Below are 22,265 nucleotides of genomic sequence, written 5' to 3'. Positions count from 1 at the left end.
TGAAGCATTGCATCATAGCTGTAATCTCAATTAGTGATCAGTGATTTACAGAGAGTAGTGAAAGGTGCAATGGAGGAGGTTTGAGGCCAGAGGCTAGAGGGGCAAAATGAAGACTTTGAGCTCTAGCATTAAACTGTTAATCTGCTGCAGCATGAGCTTTATCTGATCTTGGTCTCAACCTCATATAAAAAAGATCAGTTTAAGCACCTGAATGTAACCAAAAACGTTCTGCATTGTTAATTTTTTTAATGTTGGCATTAAGGTTGTACATATAATACAGTTTTAAGCATTTGCAGTGGTATTGCTTGTAGAATCAAATGGAATCAAATAAATGTGCATGTAAAAGAATGAGCATTAAACTGACTTAATCCAATTGGTTGAAATGGGAATGTATGCAAATTGTAAATTATCTGAGGACAGTTCATTTGTCATTCCATGACATCATATCGACAACGCCTACTTGAGCAAACAAATTGGATCAAGGAGTAATCTGATCTTCTTACTCCTAATAAACCTAATATCTTCCAAGAAAGAGCGATCGGGTACAACGACACAGAAACACTGTCCACGTGTCCAAATTTTGATGCTCTGCCTTGAATGAAGATTAAATGTATGTTGCCTTCCTGAAAAAATAATGCTTTTTTTTTCTTTAAAATGTGGACATTTGTTAGGAGACATACAGCTTTTGTTACTTTTTTGTACTACTAAAACCATTAAGAGAATTCAGTTTATTCTGACATGAAGATTTGGCCTTTTTTCACAGATAATCAACAAATAAAAATGTCTGACAGAATTGTAGATGAGGAACCAGCGGCCGTCACTCACACAGGTCAGTATGCTTCCTATTGTTTTAGACTGTAAAATAAATGGGTCATATAGGGAAAGCGATGTAATGTATAGAATACAGAATGAAGATAAAAAAGGTTTCTCAAACTGAAGTTTGCGTATTGATGAAAAGAACAATTAAAAACATTATTTATTCAGTTAAATTGTAAGTTACAGCAGCAAGCATTTTTGACAATATATGTATTGATCCAATTCACTCATCTGTTCATTCACTTATGGTATCTATAGGACCAAAGGGTGTCATCAATGACTGGCGTAAATTTAAACTGGAGAGCATGGACCAGGAGGCTCTGCCTCCCAATAAGAGAGAGCTGCTTAGACAGATGTCGTCCCCCCACAAACCCAAAGACTCCTGTGTGGGTGGATTCAATCGCAAGGTTGTCTCTTTTGTTCATGATTTCAAAAATTTTAATGTTTTTCCTTTAATGAACATCAATGTTTTTCTAAATTAGTCTTAGTATTTTGTTCAAAAAGTAACACTAGAACATAGTTAAAAAAGCTATAGTTATTGTGTTTAATTGATTGATAAATGTATTCTGTATGTACATAAAGAATTTAGAGGTTACAAACTGAGGTCCTAGGGTGGACTAGAGGTGAATAATATATATATATAATCATATAAGCATATAAACGTTTTAAAATTTTAGCCTCAAAAGAGGGCATCAAATTTGGTGGGTCTTTGACATCAAAACATGATTTAATAGATAATAAATACATTTTATGCAGTTGTCACCCCCAAAACTCTGCACTGGCCTTAAAAGCTTAGAATTATTTTGCTTCCACTTCTCAGATGAGCGCTCAGGAGTATGAACTGATAAAGGAAGATGATGAGAAAAGTCTGCGTAAGTACCGCAAGCAATGCATGCAGGAGATGCACGAGCGCCTCAGCTTCGGGCCCAAATTTGAGGGCGTGTACGAACTTGACAGTGGCGAGGCCTTCCTGGAGGTCATTGAGAAGGAGCACCGGCTCACGGTGGTGGTGGTGCACATCTTCAAAGATGGAGTGCAGGGGTGCGAGGCGCTTAACAGTTGCATGGATTGCCTGGCCACAGAATATCCCAGCGTTAAATTCTGCCGCATTAGCGCCGCTGCCACTGGAGCTGGCGAGCGTTTCTCAGATGATGTGCTGCCCTCCTTGTTAGTGTACAAGTCTGGAGAGCTTCTGGGGAACTTCCTGGCTGTTACGCAGCATTTCAGCGAGGAGTTCTTTGCCACCGATGTAGAGGCCTTCCTCAATGAGTATGGATTGCTGCCAGAGAAGGAATGTGGCCCTGGAGCTGATGAGGATGAAGCAGATGTGGAGTGATGAAAGATGGCAGAGAGAAAGAATGGCTGAAATGAATAGGAGGAATGTTTTTCGGAATATGACAAGAATAAGTTTCATTATTCTTCCAGCTAACGTGATGAGATGCTTCTGTGTGCACATGCAGCTCAGGGTAAAGATCTCTTTGAGCACAGTACAGAAAACGACTGAATGTTTTGTACAGTACAACAAGGAATGGAATAAAGCAGAGAAAGATAATGAGATATTCAAACATCATGTTTTCTCATATAAATAAATAGACAACTGCATAAATTTGAAATAGACAAGAATAAAGTAGTGTCATGTGGAATACTTATGCACATATTGTACATGTGATTGCATGTAGCCAAAGATAATGTAAATAAGAATGGTCCATGATCAGTTCTTCTGAAATGAATGAAAATGTGCTCACCCTTTTGTCATTCAAGATGTAGTTTTTTTTTTCTTCATTAGAACAGATTTGGAGAAATTTTGCATTATATCACTTGCTCACAAATGTAAGTTCTGCAGTTAATGGGTGCTGTCAAAATGGTCCAAACAGCTGATAAAGACATCACAATAATCCCCAAGTAATTCACATTACTGCAGTCTGTTAATTAGCATGTTTGTAAGAAATAAATCAAGGCATTTTAATTTTAAACCATTGATTCTGGACAAAATATGAATCCATAAAAATACAGAAAATCTTGTCTTAATGATCTGTGCATATTTCTGTCCTAATTCACATAAGATGATTTTTTTACTGCAAAAAATACATTTTACAGTATTCATCTAGAATGCCTTAATGATGAATTTGTTGATTACAAACAGCAGATTTTCACTTGACATAGCATTAATTGATGGACTGCAGTTGAATTGATTACTTGAGGATTATTGTGATGGTCTTTTTAGCAGTTTGAACTTTCATTCTGATGGCACCCATTCACAGAAGAGGATCTTTTGATGAGCAAGTAATGACATGCTAAATTATGTAAAATCTCCAGTTTTGTTGAAGAAATAGATTCATCTACATTTTGGATGACCCAAGGGTCAGTAAAAATTTTGGAGGTGAATATAATAAGCAGAATCCTATAGATAAGCAGCATTCCAAGTAATATTTGATTGTGTGGTATTGATGGATTTTAACCTACATTTGGTTTGCATACATGAGCAGTCTTACTGTAAATTTGTTTGGCTGGAATTTTGCATAAACCAGGATTTTATGTAAACTATTTTAGGCATACATAAATAAATGCAAATGGAAACATTGAACATTTCCCCTGCTTCGAAATTTAGTAAAAAAAAAAAAAAAATCTATTACTCATACACATGCTCCACTTGCACAAAAAATTACATGTCACCCCTGAAGAAAGCATTAGAAGAACAGAATCAATCAAGAAAGTAATAAAGTAAAATTCCAGAGAATTTGCACCTTCCTTTAATGTGGTTTGGGAAGCGAGACTGCACTTGCTGAAACACAGTCTCTACAATTGACTTTACCGTGACCTCCAGGTTCAAAAGTTCCACTGTATATTAAAAGAATAAATGCTTATTGCGCATTTGTGAATTTTTCAATCTTTTTTCTATAACTTGACATGTAATAATTATGTATTTATGAGAATCTTCCTTTGAGTTGAGTTGCACAGTTAGGACAATGATGAGGATTTAGCTGAACTCCTGATGAACCGTGAGTTATGAAGAAGTGAGCCAGCAAAAGACACGCTACTGTTCAAGAGTGATATTCTCTTGTTAGAGTGGATTAAAATCTGCTGCTATCTTGAAATGCATGGTGTATATTCAACAAAGAATAACATAGCACTATCATGTCGTCGGCAAGCCTAATGAGTGCCAGCAAGTGGCTATATGTCCATGTTGTCATGCTTTTATGAGCGTAGTATGTGATCTTTTGTTTGATCGGCTTAGTCTGAAATCTTATTACTGGATTTAAATCCAAGATCTTATTTTGTTTAGCGTCTTGGCTGGAGCCTTTGACATCATGCAGATTTCACTCTAATCCAACAATTATTTTTTTGGAAAAACTGTTGTAGAATAAATGTTCTAAATGACCTACTTAATTTGAACTATTTGAACTTAAAGTGAACGCAGTACTGATAAAATACAGGCTATGTGCTTGTATCCTATAATTTGGGACCTTTTGGGACCACCATAGTTCAGAACAAATTCAACAGCAATTGTAACAAAATTTCATTAGCTTGTGGGGTCGTGAAGCAATGTTTTTGTTTGTTCTCCATATTTGAAAAAGACATGCAAACCAATTTGAGAGTAACATATTTTCTCTTGAGGGCCAAGCCATGCAGACACACCCACTGAGGGCCTGCAGGGTTTGGTGATTTTGTGGTAATGTTTAGTGTGTCTCACGCCGAGCTCCTGCTATATCGTGCGACGAGGTCGTCTGTGCTTCACGCGAACATGTTCTGACAACATCTGCACCTGATACCACATTTGCCTCCATCCTCTCTGCATGCGTGAAGGAGTAGCCCAAACAGCCAAGTCCTTGTCTGGACTTAATTCCTAAGACATGTTGTCACGCGTTCATGGTTCAGACATATTAAAACTTGGATGGATACTGTATTGTAAGACAGTTAACTATATATACATACATATAAATATAAAAACATATTTAGAGTCGCTGACCTCTGTCAAATATTAGTTTTGATATTCGTTTGTCTTTAATCTGATCCAGAATAGTTTTTCTGCTATTAATTTTAAAGGACTGGTTTGTTGACATTCCTGCTGCAAACATTAACCTTACGATAACACTTAAATGTACTTTATACTAGACACCTGCATGCATTAAAGAAGACTTGTAAACATTTTACTCATTCCATTTAATGCAGAGGCTATTTTAGCGCACAATAAGGTGTGGTAATCAAATTACACATAACAATGAAATAAAACAATACAACAGATGGCTCCTCAAGATAACATATGATATATAGCAGTATGCTTGAGGTCTAATTAAAAAGTTAAAGCTTTGTGTAAGTAGCCTGTGAGGTAAGCAATAATTTAACCCAGACAAAACCACAAAAATTCCACAGGAGCAACCTCTGACAAAACGAACTGTGCGTGTGAATGAAACAAACAACAGAGTCAAACGCAACGCTGTAGAATTGGGAAAAAAAATAAATGTGTCATGAATTATCGAAGAGAGTACTGTTTCAAAGAAGGCAATGTTTTCAGAAAAAAAGGCAAACTAAATGACTGAAGGATTCCATTGCAGGATTTCCTAAACTCTGAATATGATGGTGGCAAAGGCCTTCTGGGAGTGACGTCGGGCACAAGAGAAGTAGTGATGGGTGTTATATATCGGTAGGTGAAGGGCTGGATAGAGGTGGGGTCAGGGGTTGACATGGAGGGGATATGAGGTCACAAGGCTTTTTAACACTGCTTTGTGTGAAAATAACAGCACCATTCACCACCCACCCACACACACTCACACACAAACACATACTTTAAAAACTTCCTACCCTCTTCTTACTCAACTTATGTAGCTTTGTCACGCAAAGGTAAAGTAGTAGTGAAGTTTATTTCCCCCATATGTCACTATGGAAACCAGCAATTGGGAATAAAATCAGTTCATTAAAAAAGCATTTAATAGACTTTACATGAATTCTTTTTTTAATGCAATGATTATTAAAGCGTTGGCCCTATAGACTAAGCAACTAATAAAACAGAGCAAGCATTTTCAAAACATGAAGTAAGCTGTGTGAGGTCTCGAGATATTCCCATGGGTCTATGTTTTCTAGAGTGTGTTGACGTTTGGAAGAGGTGAAAGAGAGAGCATTGCGTGGCTGATTCAAGGTTGAGGCTGCATAGCAAAGAGAGGCGAGGTTACACTATCTCTCCATACAGACAGTCTTACTGTAAATAATATCCACTGCCTGAGGGGCCACTAACGGCATTGACAACTATTATATGTTTTTTGCTTCCATTTGAAAATTCCATATTGATAATTCATCTGTGGTCACATTGATATGTGTTATGACTGGTTTAAGGAATGGAAAACTGCTAGAGAATAAAAGCAAGAAAGAGAAGGCATAGGCGGGTAATGCTATTCATCAAAAAAATTCCAAGACTGTATGGGATAAGATGAGCCAAGTAGAAATGAGACAAAGGTAAAACCACCACATGTATATGCTTCAGTTATCTCTTATCAGTTATTTTTTTTACAGGACAAATTGGAACATAAGGCCATATAAATACAAATGATATTAAAAAATGAATAAACTGTTTAACAACATAATCACAAATAAAAAAAGAAGTATAAGTGCACACATTATATTGCCTGAAATCAATTATAAATTAACAATAATAATAATAATAAAAAAAAACGTTTCATTTTTGGATTTTTTAATACGATAACCATCCAAACTTGCGGACAGGGAGCAGGTATTGAGAACAAAAAATATAATAAAAATGTAATTCAAAAAGGAGCAAGAAGTGTATCTACTAAAAACACACGTTTAAGTAGATATTTACCACATTATATATATTTAAACTGTTGTGATAAAAGTACCAAAAATTGTCCAAAAAAGTATTTAAATATATCTCTCCCTGTTTCTGTAACTGATCTGGAATCGAGTCGACAGTCTGATACGACATCTCCCTCTTGTGTTCACTTAAAGTTCATTGAAGCGCCTGATTAAATTACCTTCCAGACAGACCTACTTTGGTCGCATGTTACTTTTTTCATCGCTGGTCAGCCTTGACAAATCACAGTCGTTTTTGATTATCAGAAGGTGAGTTTTGTGTAGACATTTTATAGAAGATACAATAGCGATTTCCTTTTATATTTCAGTAATACCCATTTTTAAAGTAGAAGAACTTTTAAGATTATAATGTTATAACCTAGAAATGTCTCTAAAATGGCATTCGAAAGCTGCTCATTGGTGATTTGAACCTCGAGCAGCGCCCCCTGGAGAGCAAATATTTAATAACAGGAAACAGTAATAAGCACGTTTACGTTGGACGCACAGGAGGCGGAGTTATTGCAACTAAAAAATGGCGGCTGTGTTGCAGCAGATATTGGAGCGGTCGGAGATATCAAAACTCCCCAAAACTGTCTTGACTAAGTTAGAGAAGTATATTACTGAACAGCAATGTGAAGTTGATTGTCTGAAGGCACACCAGGAGCAATATCGTGTGGATAATGGTAAGGTTCGCTGTTTTAATAGATAGAACCGTAAACTGTTTATAGCCACGAGCGAGGCCTGGGTTTCATTATCGTTTTTAATTTTCGTTTTCTGTTGTTCTGCAAACTGTATGTAGTGAACATATGTTATAATTATTGAATAAAATTTCAGTTTAACAGAAAAGGTTTATAGGCTTTTTTGTATGCATATTTAGACACTCTCTCTCTCTCTCTCTCTGTCTCGTTCTCTTTCTCATACAGAACAACAGTATTTTGACATCGAGAAGAAGTTTGCAGAGAGTCAGGCTCAGTTTGTGTCCCAGACTCAAGAGCATCAGATACTGAAAGAAGAGTACTGCAAACTGGGTAAGGATGTGGGGAGACCACATCTTTTTTGATTAAAAATAAATACTAAACACTTGTTCTAATGATGTGTCTGAGCTCAACTGTTTTCTCTTTGTTTGTTTTTTGTTTTTTACAGAGGATGAGTTGAAATGCTTACGAGAGAAAAATAAGGAGCAAGTATCTTCATACACCAAACTAGAGTCACATCAGGTAATGACAGGTCATATAAAAGTTTCATGTAGAACGTCTGCGTTGTCTTGAATTTTGTGATATTGAAGAGGTACAATTGTACCTTCCTTGTGCAGAATGAACTTTCCAAAGCCAAAGATGAGCTTGAGACCGAAAAACGAGAGCTTGTGCGGACATTGGAAAGAAGATCCCAGGAGATGGAACAGCAAAGTGGTATTTAAAAAACATTCTTCTATTATCGTTACAAACTAATTTTCACTATTTATTTTAAATGTGTAGGTCTTGTTTTGTCTAGCTTGTTCTCCTACACTGTTTGAACAAAAATACAGTAGTTAATTGTGCTGCCAGATATCTTTTTTTCAGTGTTTGCTGATGGAAAGAAAAACGGCACTTATTTATTATAACTTATAAATTATTATAAATTCAGTGTTTTTTTGAAGAGAAATAATTCTGAAGTATTTCTTTACAAAAACAAGGTATAATATACGCTACATTTATAATATACAAATTTCTTCTAATTTTTTTTTTTTTTTTTTTTTTTAAAACAGAGGACCTGAAGCGTCTTAATGATAGATTGGTGGAAGTCAGTTCAGAGAAGATGCAGCTTCACCTCAAGCTGGATGAGTCAGAAGCCACTGAGGTCTCAATCAAGGTAAGGAAATCAAACTTTTTTCATAGGAATGCATTGATCTGATACTTTTTATAACATTCTGTAACAATATCGACTGTTTAATTCAGCATGGATCTTGATGCATTTGTCATCCAGTTTTTTTGTTGTTTATACCAGGCCCCCAAATATTTTTTGTTTATTTAATATGCTGTAATGATGTTTATTTTCCAGTATAAAGAGAAACGAATGGAGCAGGAGAAAGATCTACTCCAGAATCAAGTGACCTGGCTAAATGCTGAGCTTAAGGGCAAGAGTGAAGAGCTTCTGTCTCTTTCCCGGCAGAAAGGCAGTGAGATTTTGGAGCTCCAGTGCAACCTTAATAACAAGGAGGATGAAGTACTGCCCAAACCTTTTTTTTATATATATATATATATATATATATATATATTATGCAATTAAGTCATTGTCTGATCTGTCCTGAAATGTGTTATTTTAAATTCTTAGTCTTTGTGCTAATCTCTGTGTACCTTTGTAGATCGCTCGCCTCAAAGATCAAGTCACCAGTCTGAAGACATCCAATGAGAACCTTCAGAGGCAAGCAGAGGAGATGATCACAAAGATGAGAGAGGTTAGCCACTGTAGTCCATCGTCGCTGAAGTTATCAGCTGAATAGTGTTTTATAATTCTTCATAATCATGCTTTTAGGCAAAAGAACAGCAAGCCAGTTTGGAGGAGAAGTTCAGTAATGAGCTCAATGCCAACATCAAACTCTCAAATTTGTATAAGGTATGTTTTAATTACTTTAGGAGTTAAAGTGTATAATTAAACGGATGCATGGATCAAAATATAAGAAATCATTCAAGTAAATGAAAAAAAAAATTGTTAGTGTTTTAATGTTACTTAAATTTTTTTTTTTTAGTTCTAAATTCTGTTGATCATTCACAGGGAGCTGCTGCTGATGCAGAAGCCAAGAGTGAGGAGCTCAGTAGAGCTGTTGATGAACTTCACAAGCTGCTTAAAGAGGCTGGAGAAGGTAAGCCACTCTCCTGGTCAGACAAACACTTGTTGACTGCCATGAGAACTAACACTGAAGCTTTGTGTAATTACATATTTCCATGATAACATCTTGTCTACTCTGAACAGCACATAAAGCTCTGGAAGTGAAAATCACAGAGCTGGAGAGTTGTAAGGACAAAGAAATCGTTGAACTGAAAGAGAAAATAAGCAGCCAGGAGAAAGAGCTGGATAATGCAAATGAGCTGCTGTCTGACGCCAAACACAGAGGTTAGCATTGACGCATATTTCCTTAACCTCTAGCATGTAATTTTATTATTTGTAAACGTGATGACTTTTTTTTTTTTTTTTTTTTTTACCTTTCCAGGAACTGCTTCAATTCTTTCAGAGGAGCAGGTGACCACAATGTCTCCCACAGCAGCTGCAGTTGCCAAAATCAAGCCAGGCATGAAACTTACAGAGGTACTGCATTCTGATTTGTGATGAAAGTGCATATTCACGAAAACTTTTAAGTTTTAATATACTACCTTCTATTTTGTGTAGATATACACAGCTTATGTTGAGACCCAAGAACAGCTGCAACGAGAGAAACTAGAGAACAAACGACTGCACAAGTACCTGGATGACATTGTGCAGGAGATGGAAGCAAAGGCACCCATCCTGAAGAGGCAGAGAGAGGAGTATGAGCGCATGCAGAAGTCTGTTTCCAGTCTCTCTGCTAAATTAGAGCAAGCTGTCACGGTGAGGACCGAAGAGTCTTGCAGAAATACAAAGTCTTACTGTAAAATAAGCATGCTGTCTAATGGCTACTTGCATAAAAAAATAAAGAAATGATAATTCTGGCATTTTTCAGGAGGTCCACCGCTTGCAGAAAGAAGCAGATGAAAGCAACAAACATGCATCTGTGTTGGAGAGAGATAACCAGAGGTTTGAAGTGCAGCTAGCTGACATGTCTCAACAGGTGAGGTCTGATGACACAACTGTGGCTTCAGTATCTTATGGGGAGAAAGTGATTTTAAAATCCTGTTCCTTTAACATAACTCTCTCAGGTGCGGGTTCTTCTTATTGAGCTTGAGGAAGCTCGTGGTAACCATGTGATACGTGACGAGGATGAGGTGTGTTCTGCGGATGTGAGCAGCACATCAGAGGTGATTTCTCAACACCTGGTCACCTTCCGCAGCGTTGAAGAGCTGCAGCAGCAGAACCAGCGACTCCTTGGGGCACTCAGAGACCTCAGTGAGGAAAAGGAAAAGGATGAGTTGGAGGGAGACAACATGAAGTGAGTGTGTGTGAGAGAGATCTTTCAACCTAATATCAGATTAATTATGGACTGAGAAAGCATAAAGCTCATTGTGTGTTTAGACGCAGTGAGGTGGAGAAATATCTGGAGGAGCTTCAGCATGAGTTGGAGCAGCTAAAGGAAAAGAGAGCTCAGGATCTGCAGAAGGTTGACGCTGTGGCACGACAAAGGGATATGTTCCGGATGCTTCTTACCCAGGCCACTGGAGTCACCTTCCCACAGGGTAATTGTCTAGTCTGTACTAACAGTTCAATTATTGTGAACATTCAAGGTTTTATGAAACACCTTAATAGAAAGCTTCATGATGATGTTTGAACATTTCTGTGCTAGGTGCTGGTAATGAGGAGCTTATGTTGACATCCACCCCCCGTCGTTCTCCAGCCGTCACACCTACTGCAGGCACCCCTACAGGACTGGTTGCTACTGCCATAGAATCCACAGAGTCAGTAGAAGCCAAAGCTGCATTAAAGCAGGTAGAGCATAGTATTTTTTTTTCAAATTGCTGATGTTGAGACTGAGCTTCATTAATAAAAATGTTTCTGAAAAAAAGTTTTAATGTTTTAAGAATTAATTAATTTGCTTAATGCAATCAGAGCAGTAATATTCTGAAATATTAATATATTTTTATCTATTAGGAGATGTACATTATTCTTGTGTATTATTCCCATGTTTGTTCAGCTTCAGGAAGTCTTTGTGACCTATAAAAAAGAAAAAACTGAGGCTGAAAAAGCCCTGACTGAGCAAAGCGAGAAACTGCAGGATCAAGTGACTGAACTCCGCTCCGAAAACACCAAGATCACCACACAGTTGGAGTTCACTTCCAAACGGTATCTATTAAAAAGGTTTCTTTGGTTCTGTTGGTTCTTACTCAATTATAGAATGTTTTAAGTTATTTTTTGTGGGGTGTATGTCAGGTATGAGATGCTCCAAGATAACGTTGAGGGCTACCGTAAAGAGATTGCCTCTCTGAATGAGAAGAGTCAGAAGCAGGCTGCAGCAATTCAGCAGAGTGAACAGACCATACACACCGTCACCCAGGACCTCCGAGCAGCTGCTGAGAAACTCTCCATCACTGAGGTGTCTAATTGATTCATTCACTCAAGTGCCTGTGCCTGCGATCACTCTTGGGCTCTGTCTAAATTTAACTAATCATCTTTGTCTCTCTTTCAGTCTGAAGCAGAAAACCTACGTAAAGAGAGAGACATGTTGAAGATGGTGGAGATCAGACTGACCCAGGAAAAAGAGTCTTTCCAGGCCCAACAGCTTGGCCAAAACATGCTGCTGACCAACCTCAAATCAATACAGGTGACAAGTGCTTTTCCTAAATAACAATCTAAGCCTCCCAAATGGATGTTTTGATAACTTGGTGTGTCTGTAAATGAATTTTCCAGGCAACTCTAGAGCGCTCTGAGACAGAGACCAGACAGCGGCTAACGGCTCAGATTGAGAAGCAGGAGCGAGAGATCACTCAGCTCCAGAAGAGACTTGAGAATGAGGTGGAACAGAAGCACCTGCTGGCACGCAATCAAGATGTAAGGGCCATATTTCTTATGCCCTCCCTCTTATTTCTCCTGTTTGGTACTTTGGCTCATTCATTTCTCTTTGATGTTTCTTTGCATCATAGATGCAGCTGATGGATGTTAAGAAGCAGCTGGAAACACAGACTTCCCAGTACCACAGGACAAGAGAGCAACTTACTGCTGCCCAACTTGAGCTTAACAGTCTAAAGCTGCAGATCAGTAGCAGGGAGAGCCGTCTAGTATCCCCCACTCTATATACAGGTGAGATATTGCTCATGATTAAGCCCCCGTTGCACTTCTAATATGTTTTTTATGTCTTCCTTAAGTTATTTGTTCATGTTACTCAACATCATTAGCTATTAAGACCAGAGCATTGTTGATGGGGAAAAAACAGTCTGTGAAGGTGTTGCTGTTTTTACTCTCAAGGCCTGCAGGGCAGTGAAGGTGACATGGAGGCTGTGCGTGCCCAGCTGAAGCAGACTGAGAGCAAGGTAGAAGAGCTGGCCGAACGCCTGAAAAACACTACTGCCAGCATGGAACAGTACAAGGCCATGAGTCTTAGCTTAGAGGACTCCCTGGACAAAGAGAAACAGGTTTGTGGCGTGATTAAAAAATCACCATAATATGCTCCAACACCCTTTATATTGCATAAAAAATTAAGAGAACCTGAATGGTTTTTGATGTTTTAAAAAAACAACAAAAAAAAATCCTTTTTTTTTTTTTTTTATTTTTTTTTTTTAGGTAACTGAACAGGTGCGATCATCTGTGCAAGCCCAGGTGGAGACAGCTCAGGAACAGTATAAACAGCTGGAGCAGAAACTTCTGGAAGCAGACAAAGAAAAGCAGAGTTTGTTGGAGGAGAAAAGCAAAGCTGTTACTGCTGTGGAGCAAGAGGTATTGAATTCCCTCTCCTCACTATCTTTTCTCAATAGATCTTAGACATTTCTGGTTTAAAGACCACATTGTATAGTTTAAGAAAAAGTCAACAAATGTTATTCAAGGGATCTTGCACTAAAACTGTTTGGGTTTTCAAACTTGGATCTTTGGGGTCCGCAAAGGAGTTCTAGGGCATCCACAGACAATTTTAGTCAAAAACGACATAAATTAATGAAGATTAAACTATAATACTGATTATTTATATATTTTTATTAATTTACTGAGTAGTAAAAATATACTGTAAAAAATGTTTGCTATAAGTTGTGTAAATAAATAGATGCCTTTTAAATTGTAAGATGTGGTCCATTGCATAAGGATAATATTTGTGACCCTGGACCTCAAAACTACTGGAGTATATTTGTAGCAATAGCAATCAGCAAAAAATACATTGTATGGATCAAAATTATAAATTTTGCTTTTATGCAAAAAATTATTAGGATATTAAGATACTAAAAGATTAAACCGTCTAGCCATTACAGTAGTTTACAGTATTGTTTACCAGGGTTGAAATAGGTGTTAATTGAATGACACAAATGAGCACAGAAATTGTGTGTTCGTTTTCTATAATGCATTTTATTAGAGGCAGAATTTGACACATTCTTGATCCTTTTTTCCTAGTTGAATGAGCTGAAGAAATCTTTAAGCGGCCTGCAGTCTGAGCACCAAAGCGCCTTAGAGCGAGCTGATGTTGCTGCAGCACAGGAGCAGCAAGCCATCCTGGACAGTCAGGAGCAGGCTAAGATGGCAGCTGAGGCCCAGGATAAGTATGAGAGGGAGATGTTGTTGCATGCAGCTGATGTGGAAGCACTGCAGGCTGCCAAAGCACAGGCTCTGCAGGCAGCTCATCTCAGACAGCAGCTGGAAGAGAAAGTTCAGAGCACCAGTGCACAGCTGCTGGAGGCTCGTGTCTCTTGGGAGGAGCAAGAGAAGATTCTCAAGGTAAAGATATTGTGAAACAAATTCCGGTTATGGAAGTAGTAATGGCATTTTCAGTAATTTCGTTTCCCTTTCCACATCAGGAGGAGCAGTCTAAGTTAGAGTCTCGCTGTGAGGATCTGCAGAGGCAGAACACTCTCCTTCACGAGCAGATACAGACTCTGAGTGGACAAATGGCCAGTCAGCTGCAGCGAGCCACCAGCGAGAGTCCGCTCAATGTCTCTCTGACAGAGGAGGGCAAGTCTCAGGAGCAGCTCCTGGAGATCCTAAGGTTTTGTTTTCTCTCATGTGTTATCAATTTTAGTGATTTAATAATTTTGCTGAGAGAGTGTTTCCTTATTTGTAGCAACCTCTCATTCCTTTGTGGTTTGCAGATTTGTGCGAAGGGAGAAGGAGATTGCAGAGTCCCGGTTTGAGGTGGTCCAGGGTGAGAGTCTGAGGCACAGGTTGAGAGTGGAACATTTGGAGAGAGAGCTGAAGGATGTGCAGGAGATTCTGAATGCAGAGCGAGAGAAGATGCAGGTTAGTTTGGAGAAGCCAGATGCATAATGTTTTATTACTGATCAACTGTATTGGTTAACTGCCTTAGTTACCAGCCCTGCACTTTTGCCTGTACTTGTTAGTCAGCCTTTGTTTCATTTTTGCTCAAAGGTGACTGCAAAGACTTTGGCCCAGCATGATGAGCTGATGAAGAAGACCGAGACCATGAATGTGCTAATGGAGACCAATAAGATGCTAAGGGAGGAGAAAAAGAAACTGGAACAGGAGCTGCAGGATACTCAAGCCAAGGCAAGCCACCAAAAAATACAGCCAATAATTATTTCCTAGTTAAAATACTGCTCAAAATTAAAAGAATTGTGTAGTAAGAGAATTGTTCAAGAGTTTAATTGTTGTAAAAAAAAAATTGTGAATCATTCATGCATTGCTACTTTAAATATAAAAAAATTTATATACGCTTTAAAATGTATTTGCTTAAAGGAGATTATAACATGCTAGTAGTCATAATAACCGTTTTGCTTCACAGCTGCGTAAACTGGAGTCAGACATCTTGCCCATGCAGGAGTCAAATGCAGAGCTAAGTGAGAAGAGTGGTATGCTACAGACAGAGAAGAAGCTTCTGGAAGAAGATATCAAACGATGGAAAACTCGCACTCAGGTCAGATGTTTGTGTGTATCTTGAGGTGTTGCCTTCAGAAGCTATTTATTGGTCATAATTGTCAAAATTACAGGGTTGTGACTTTCTTATGGCTTTTTAGCACCTAGTGAGCCAGCAGAAGGACACTGACCCAGAAGAGTACAAGCGGATGCATTCTGAGAGAGAAGCACATCTCAAACGCATCCAGCAGCTTGTTGAGGAGACTAGTCGACTCAAAGCTGATGCTTCAAGGTTAAACCAGTTTTCTGTCTTCATTAGATGCGCCAAAGTTTCACTGGCAAAAAAAAACCATTTTGTTTTGGCTTTATGTATGCCGCTTTTTCTTGCTATGTGCAGGAACAGTTGCTCTTTGACTACGATGCAGTCTCAGGTTCTTAACCTAAAGGAGAACTTGGGGAAAGTGATAGGGGAGAGGGATGCCCTGAAGAAAGACCAGGAGGCCAAAAATCTGGACATACAGGAAAAAAATAAAACCATCACACAGGTTAAAAAGATTGGTCGACGTTACAAAACCCAGTATGAAGAGCTCAAGGTTGAATATGACAAGGTGTGTCTGGGTTTATGGCTAAGAATTTAGATTTTTGCAAAGGTGTGTTTGGAGTGGAGGTCTAATTTACTGGGTTTTTGTACAGTTGGTAGCCGCAGCTGCATCTGCACCGGCTCAGGATCAGGAGGCACAGCAGGCATCAGCTCAAGAACTTCAGGCCCTCAAAGAGTCCCTCAACCAATCAGAGAACAGGACAAGAGAACTGGAAGGCCATCTGGAGAATCTCAATAGAGTAAGTGCACTGCCACTGGTTTATTGGTTTTATATGACCCCTTTTTAAGATCATACTAAAATGATTGGATACTTTTGATTCTCAGACTGTAGGTGAGCGAGAAGCAGAAGCACGCGGTGCACAAGAACAGGCCTCTCGTCTACAAGCAGAGCTGACACGTCTCCGGCAGGAGCTTCAAGAGAAATCTTCTCAGGAGGAGCGACTCAAACAGCAGCTGACTGAAAAGGAGGAGAGGACCAAGAAGGCAATATTAATGGCCAAGCAGAAGATCAGCCAGCTTACTGGTAAGTACTGACACTGTTTTAAAATTATTTGTTTTTCTCTACTAATTTCTTTGACACTGAGGTTAGTGGTCCATGTTAGCGCTTTCCTTTTGCTATTTGACACTTAAAACTCTACTTCCAGGTGTAAAAGGTCAGCTCCAGAAAGAAAATGAGGAGCTGAAGCAACAAAAAGAAGAATTGGAAGTGCGAGTGAGTGCACTAAAGTCTCAGTATGAGGGACGTCTGAGCAGACAGGAAAGAGAGCTGCGAGACCTCCGTGAGCAGCAGGAGAGACATGGAGAACAGAGAGATGAGCCTCCAGAGCAGGGCTCCAGCAAAGTAACTCTACATTGTCATCCAACCTATAGCTGAACAAGGCTAAGTGTTTGTTTGTTTGTTAATATTTTCTTCTTTTTTCAGGCCCAGGAACCGCAAAGAACGACAGAACAGCGACAAATCTCTCTGAAGTCCACACCAGTTGCAGAAAGAGGAAGGTATGATATTTTTAGAGGGGGTGATTTACATTCACTTACAGTTTTAACTCCATAATCATTGCGTGGCAGTCAAAAATCACAACTGCCTCTCTGTTGTTGCTTTTATAGTACAAGCACTTCAGAGCCTCCTACTGCTAACATAAAACCCACGCCACTGGCAGCAACCCCCAGCAAGCCTCCAGCCATTCCAGGAAACAAATCTACCCCGAGGGCCAGCATTAAACCCATGATCACTCCTGCCTCAGTGCCCACCCCAACACCCACTGCCACAGTCATGCCCACCACACAGGTGGAGAGCCAAGAGCGTAAGTGTTGAAGTGGGGCTACCAGGGTTTGTATCATTAACTAAAACTGAAGCCATTAAAAAAAAATCTTTTTTTTATTTCAGCTATGGATATTACAAAAAGTAATTTGTAATGACCAAACCAAATTACAATAGTATATAAATGATACTAAAATTATAAATAGTGCTAGTTTCAGTATTAGTTAATATTCTGAAATTTTTCTGTTTTAGATTTCAATTTTCAGTTGTGCCTTTTTTTTTTTTTTTTTTTTTTTTTTTACATGCTAGGTGCTAATAGTTTTTAGCAGATGTTGTTGTTGTTGTTGTTGCTAATGATAATTATGAATTTATTAGTTTTAAAACAATTATTTTAATTTCTGTAATTTTACTAAATTGTTTCTTTTTCGTAACCAACAGATTCATACATTTCTAAATGTTTTAATTTAATATTTAATTAAATCATTTAATTGACTTATCGTTTTAATGGTTTTACTTAACAGTAACACTGATTTGCAAACAAATGAGCTTCATATTTCCCCTTGCAGCTATGCAGTCATCCGAGGGCCCGCTTGAGCATGTGACTGTGTATGGCAGTGCCAGTGGTTCAGTGCGATCCACAAGCCCTAATGTTCAGACAACCCTGGCTCAACCTCTGCTCAACGTTCAACAGCAGAGCCAGGCCACTGCATTCATCCAGCCCACCCAGCAACAAACCCAACCTCCTGCTGAACCATCCAGTCAGGAACCTCCAGCTGCTGTAATGCTCCAAAACTCACAGTTAGACAGGCCTCTTTCTACATCCACAGGGATCTGGAGTGCCACAGCTAGCACAAGCGCCAGCGCCAGTTCAGGTAATATCACTTCTACTCTAACAGGTTAGCTGAACGGGTTCACCTCACTCTAAAGATGATCTCTTATGTGACCTCCTCCTGTAGTGTCCGCATCTCCTAGTAGTGCCTTGAGCAAACGTCCCCGCGAAGAGGAACAAGAGACCATGTCTGCTGACACACAGTCCCAGGATGAGCCCAATGACTCTCCTATTTGCAAGAGGGTTCGCATTCATAGAGTAGGTCTGGAGGTAAGTCAAGATTACATCTTTTTTTTTTTTTTTTTTTTTTTTTTTTTTTTTTTTTTTTTTTAAATAAAACAAATGAAACAAAATTGCATATTACAGGAAGAAATGTTGGCTGAAGACAGCACTGAGGCTGAGAGCGTTGTACCAGGTGAGAGCCAAGAGGCTCCTGATGCTGGACAGGTAATGATAATGTATAGGAGCTCCTCTTTGTGTTCAGACAGCAGAAGTGTGAAACCAATAGAAATGGGTGCTTTATATGCATACCTGTTTAAAGGACTTGGAGAGCTATGCTACTTTGGAGGAGATGGATGAGGAACCAGGACCATCTCAGTCTGTTCCTGGAGACCGACTTCTGCCTCATCTCTCTGAAACCCATCGAAGCCCGGAGGAGCCTGATCATCATGTCATAGTCATTGTTAGTGACACAGATAGTGAGGGAGACCATGAAGAGGAATCTGAGGAAGAGGAGGAGGAGGAGGAGCAGGTATGTTGTTGCACCGCAACTGAAATTGTGACGTTTAATATTATCATATTATAAATATTTTTTTTTTGTTTGTTTTTTTTAAACCATTTTAGGAGTATGAGGAGGAGGATGAGGAAGAGGAGGAGGAAGATGATGATGAGGAGGAGGATGGTGGAATTGGGGAAGAAGGAGAAGAGAGCAATGAAGGGAGCGGCAGCCGAGATGGCAATGAGGCCTACGAGGGGGATGACACAGAGGTACACACTACAAATGTTCACCAATAAGAATTCAGCTGAGAATGTAACTTAAAAGTTTTGGGTTGACAGTTTTGTTAATTCATTGGAATTTTTTTAAAGTTCAGATGAAGTTTAAAAAAATGCTTTAGATATTTCATACAATTTAGTTTTTTTTTTTTTTTTTTTGTTTGTTGTTGTTTTTTTTAAGTATCATGTTCACCAAAGCTGCATTTATTTGATAAGATGAGAGTATTGTGAGTCATTACAATTTATATTTTCCATTTTACTATGTAATTTATTCCTGTACTATGATTTTTTTCACTTTTTTTTTTTTTTTTTTTTTTTTTTTTTTTTTTAATAAAAAGTTCAAACGAACAAATATTTTGTAAATCGTTATTTCTGTCACTTTGATAAAAAAAAATTTAATGAAAGTACTAATTATCCTTTAATACTTTTTAAAAGGATTTGCAATTAGTCTAAAATTATGGTTTCAGCATGTTTGTTTGTTTGTTTGGTTTTTTTTTTTCCAAAACTTGTGCTGGACTAATGAAATTTCCTTCGTATGAATGGGTTTCCATGACGCGTGGTTCAGTAAATTCTCTTTCCCATCATTCCAATTAAACATCCTTTGCGATGTGGCCATTGAATTGAAAGTGAGTCAGTTCTTCAATTCAGTTTGCCAAACCCTAGTAGACATGAGTGGTTTTAATGCAGCATAAACGCCTACATTTGGACTGAACATCAGAGATGTTTACGTAAGTTTCCGATCTGAGCTCTGTCATTCCATTTTAATGATCCAAACTCAACTTGCCGTTATGCAATGTATTCATGAATAACTAGTGCAACAGCTTCAGAAGCATGATTTATGATAATTACTAAGTCACTAAAATCCATTCTGCTTCAAATAGCTTCAGACAAACATTCCCTGTTTATGTGTGAATCAATGTAATATCCTTGAAATTGCATGGAATTGTTCTTCCTGCTAATTCCCGTTCTTCCCGCTAATTCCCATTCTTTCCAAGGGCCCTGATCCCACAGACCCAGGCACTGAAACAGAGGAAAGTCTTGGAGCGACTGACTCCACCCAGCGCATGGCAGATTCTCAGAGCTGTAAGCGTGTTGATCTTTCCATTTATTTATAATGAGTAGGATTACGGATTTCAAGTTTACATGAAGTCAGTTGTTGGTGATTTTAACATATTTTCCCCTTTCCTTTCATCTGCATGTGACATCTCAGTTGAAACTAGCACATTGGATGTTTTTGAAGCACCTGTGACCAGCTCTGCCCCTCGACCTCACCCCCAGTCACCCCGGAGACCTCAGCATTCTCTTCCACCTCGTCTTAACATCTTGGCCCCACCTGTTCAGGAATTGGGACCCCCTGCTCAAGTCCAGGTGTGTGCAAAGGTCTTGGTGTTCTGGTTGGCCTACTCTGAGTAGCTTTCTCTTAGTTTGCTGTTGTTAGCCGTTGCTTGGAATGTATGATTTAAATAAATAAAATAAACGCGCATGTGTCTGCAGCGGCTCCCGGTTCGGCGGCCGTCACTAGGACGAGGCCTCCAGCTCACTTCAGGAATGGCCAGTAGTGCAGTGAGTCGCTTTTTGGTCCTTGATTTGGTTGTGTGCTGTTTACATCTGAACTTTATTGCTTGTAAAACAATCTCAGTGTCTTTATCTTCATCAGTGTCTTTTTTTTTTTCTTGGTTTTCCAACAGCAGCATTTCTATGAGGATGATGACAGGATGGTTCCTAGTACCCCTACACTTCCTCCTCCTCGCTCTGATGGATTTGCTGAAGCAATCCAGTATGTATTTTTTGCCTTTACACTTTATTGTGGTTGTATTTTTATTATTAAATTATTATTATTTGGCCAAATTATTTATTTTCTGTGGTGATGAAGTTCTCCACAGGTCGCAGGTGTGTCAAGATTTCGATTCGGCCTTTCAGATGACCTCCCACAGACTAGCTCCTCTCACTCAGACCTTGGCCAGCTGCCATCACAAGGTTGCACGCATTACTTCACATTCTTTTTCAGACTAATGATTGTTCATTGACTGCTCTTTCAGTCAGATGTTGATTGGTCAATTCACTTTTTTCTTCTTCTGCATGTTCTGCAGGTTTAGGAATGTACTGAGAGTTCAGTTTTCCTTGAGGAGGAGTCGGGAGGCCGCAGTGTGCCCACAACCCCACTACAGATTTCTGCTCCTGGTACGAACAAAACCCTTTAAAATGGCAGGGAGATCACAAGCTATTTCAAAATAGTATTAGTATCCCATTTTATAATCGCTTACATCATCTTTTTTTTTTTAAAAACCATTCAGTGACAATTTTATCAGAAACTGTGGCATCTGAAGCGATTGAGCATGCTTCTCAGTCTGTGCCCATGGTTAGCACCTCCACACCTGGCCTTAGTGCTCCTGCAGGCCAGAGCGGAGTAGATGACAGAGACGACATGTACATGGACGCTGGAGACAGGTGAACATGAGCCCTGGCATCACAATTTGCTTCCATTGTTGTAGCATAAGAAGCTTAATTTATTAAAAGAGCAGACTCCATAATGGAGCAGAAATGTGTATGTGAAGATATTAAGTGTGTGATGAATATTTCTGCAGTGCTGAGGCTTCACTTGAGGCTGTGTCTCAGACCGAGGCAGACGAACCAGCTCAGCCATCAGATGAGGCTAGTCTTCCTTCCACAAGCCAGGAACCTTCATCTAGTTCTGCAGGTAAAAACAAACACTAAAATTGCGCTAACCTCTAATATTTCACACCGGTTTCACAAACTCTGCATCTTTTCTTTCTCAGACACAAGCAGCTCTCAGCCTCCTAAAGTCAGAACGGGATCTGGGAGACAGTGGACTGGTGGTCGTGGTTCTAGGAGCTTTGTAAAGAGAGGTAAGAATATGTCAAATTTTCTCAGACTGTTTATTTAATTTTAACCATGATCAAGTGGATTTGACCGCTCTCTTGACTTTCCTGCTGTAGATGGCGTCACAGGTGTGAGAGGGCGTTTTGCCAGGTGAAGCCATTCTGGAAGAACACATTCTGAATTAATAGCTCCAAAAGAACAGTCATACTTTTTGTTCTGCTTTAAGGTTATGTATTATAAGTTTTGTTTGTTAGTTTAATGCTCTGAGCAATTCATCAATGTTATTTGAATGATTTTACATCCGTACAATAAAATTGTTTGTTTCTTAATTCGGTCTTGAGATGCTGCTTTACCATGAAATGTTGTTCCACTACACCTATGACAAGTGCATCAGTAGAAATATAAATTTACAATATGCGACCCTGGACCACAAAACCAGTCATAATGGCCAGTTATTTGAAAAATGTACCATTATTCTCTGAAAACTAAATGAGCTTTCCAGTGATGTGTGGTTTGTT

At 38.9% G+C, this 22,265-nt stretch overlaps 2 protein-coding genes across 2 annotated transcripts; both read left to right on the top strand.

Annotated features, from left to right (window-relative positions):
- Nucleotides 1–687: 687 nt before the first annotated feature.
- pdcb (phosducin b) lies at nt 688–3,552 on the top strand. Its single transcript, XM_043220197.1, has 3 exons — nt 688–829; nt 1,075–1,223; nt 1,637–3,552. Exons 1-3 carry the CDS (start codon nt 739–741, stop codon nt 2,150–2,152), a joined length of 756 nt encoding a protein of 251 aa, XP_043076132.1. The 5' UTR covers nt 688–738; the 3' UTR covers nt 2,153–3,552.
- Nucleotides 3,553–4,989: 1,437 nt separating this feature from the next.
- Nucleotides 4,990–22,076, top strand: tprb (translocated promoter region b, nuclear basket protein). Its single transcript, XM_043218994.1, is given in 51 exon segments — nt 4,990–7,301; nt 7,542–7,646; nt 7,762–7,835; nt 7,931–8,027; nt 8,363–8,466; nt 8,656–8,820; nt 8,960–9,052; nt 9,130–9,210; nt 9,370–9,457; nt 9,568–9,708; nt 9,806–9,900; nt 9,982–10,179; nt 10,292–10,399; nt 10,488–10,717; nt 10,801–10,961; nt 11,069–11,211; nt 11,417–11,565; nt 11,653–11,815; nt 11,909–12,043; nt 12,130–12,270; nt 12,363–12,519; nt 12,685–12,851; nt 13,000–13,152; nt 13,813–14,133; nt 14,214–14,401; nt 14,505–14,652; nt 14,782–14,919; nt 15,155–15,286; nt 15,387–15,517; nt 15,623–15,833; nt 15,919–16,065; nt 16,151–16,349; nt 16,471–16,667; nt 16,749–16,822; nt 16,931–17,127; nt 17,651–17,956; nt 18,041–18,183; nt 18,280–18,360; nt 18,455–18,664; nt 18,757–18,900; nt 19,902–19,989; nt 20,117–20,274; nt 20,401–20,469; nt 20,595–20,683; nt 20,780–20,883; nt 20,997–21,010; nt 21,012–21,087; nt 21,201–21,354; nt 21,492–21,604; nt 21,684–21,773; nt 21,864–22,076. Coding segments are annotated over 51 exon segments (7,059 nt in total). The 5' UTR covers nt 4,990–7,150; the 3' UTR covers nt 21,902–22,076.
- The last annotated feature ends 189 nt before the right edge of the window (nt 22,077–22,265 follow it).

The sequence above is a fragment of the Puntigrus tetrazona genome, chromosome 20 (assembly GCF_018831695.1).
Source record: "Puntigrus tetrazona isolate hp1 chromosome 20, ASM1883169v1, whole genome shotgun sequence".
Taxonomy (NCBI): domain Eukaryota; kingdom Metazoa; phylum Chordata; class Actinopteri; order Cypriniformes; family Cyprinidae; genus Puntigrus; species Puntigrus tetrazona.
Note: the sequence above shows the minus strand (reverse complement) of the source record. Positions and strands in the feature narration are given on the sequence as shown.

What these genes read in the sequence shown, in the direction of transcription:
- pdcb (XM_043220197.1), top strand. Translation starts at nt 739, where the DNA reads ATGAAGATTTGGCCTTTTTTCACAGATAATCAACAAATAAAAATGTCT. An exon ending in AGCGGCCGTCACTCACACAG is followed by an intron (nt 830 to 1,074) that starts GTCAGTATGCTT and finishes TGGTATCTATAG; the next exon opens with GACCAAAGGGTGTCATCAAT. An exon ending in TGGGTGGATTCAATCGCAAG is followed by an intron (nt 1,224 to 1,636) that starts GTTGTCTCTTTT and finishes TCCACTTCTCAG; the next exon opens with ATGAGCGCTCAGGAGTATGA.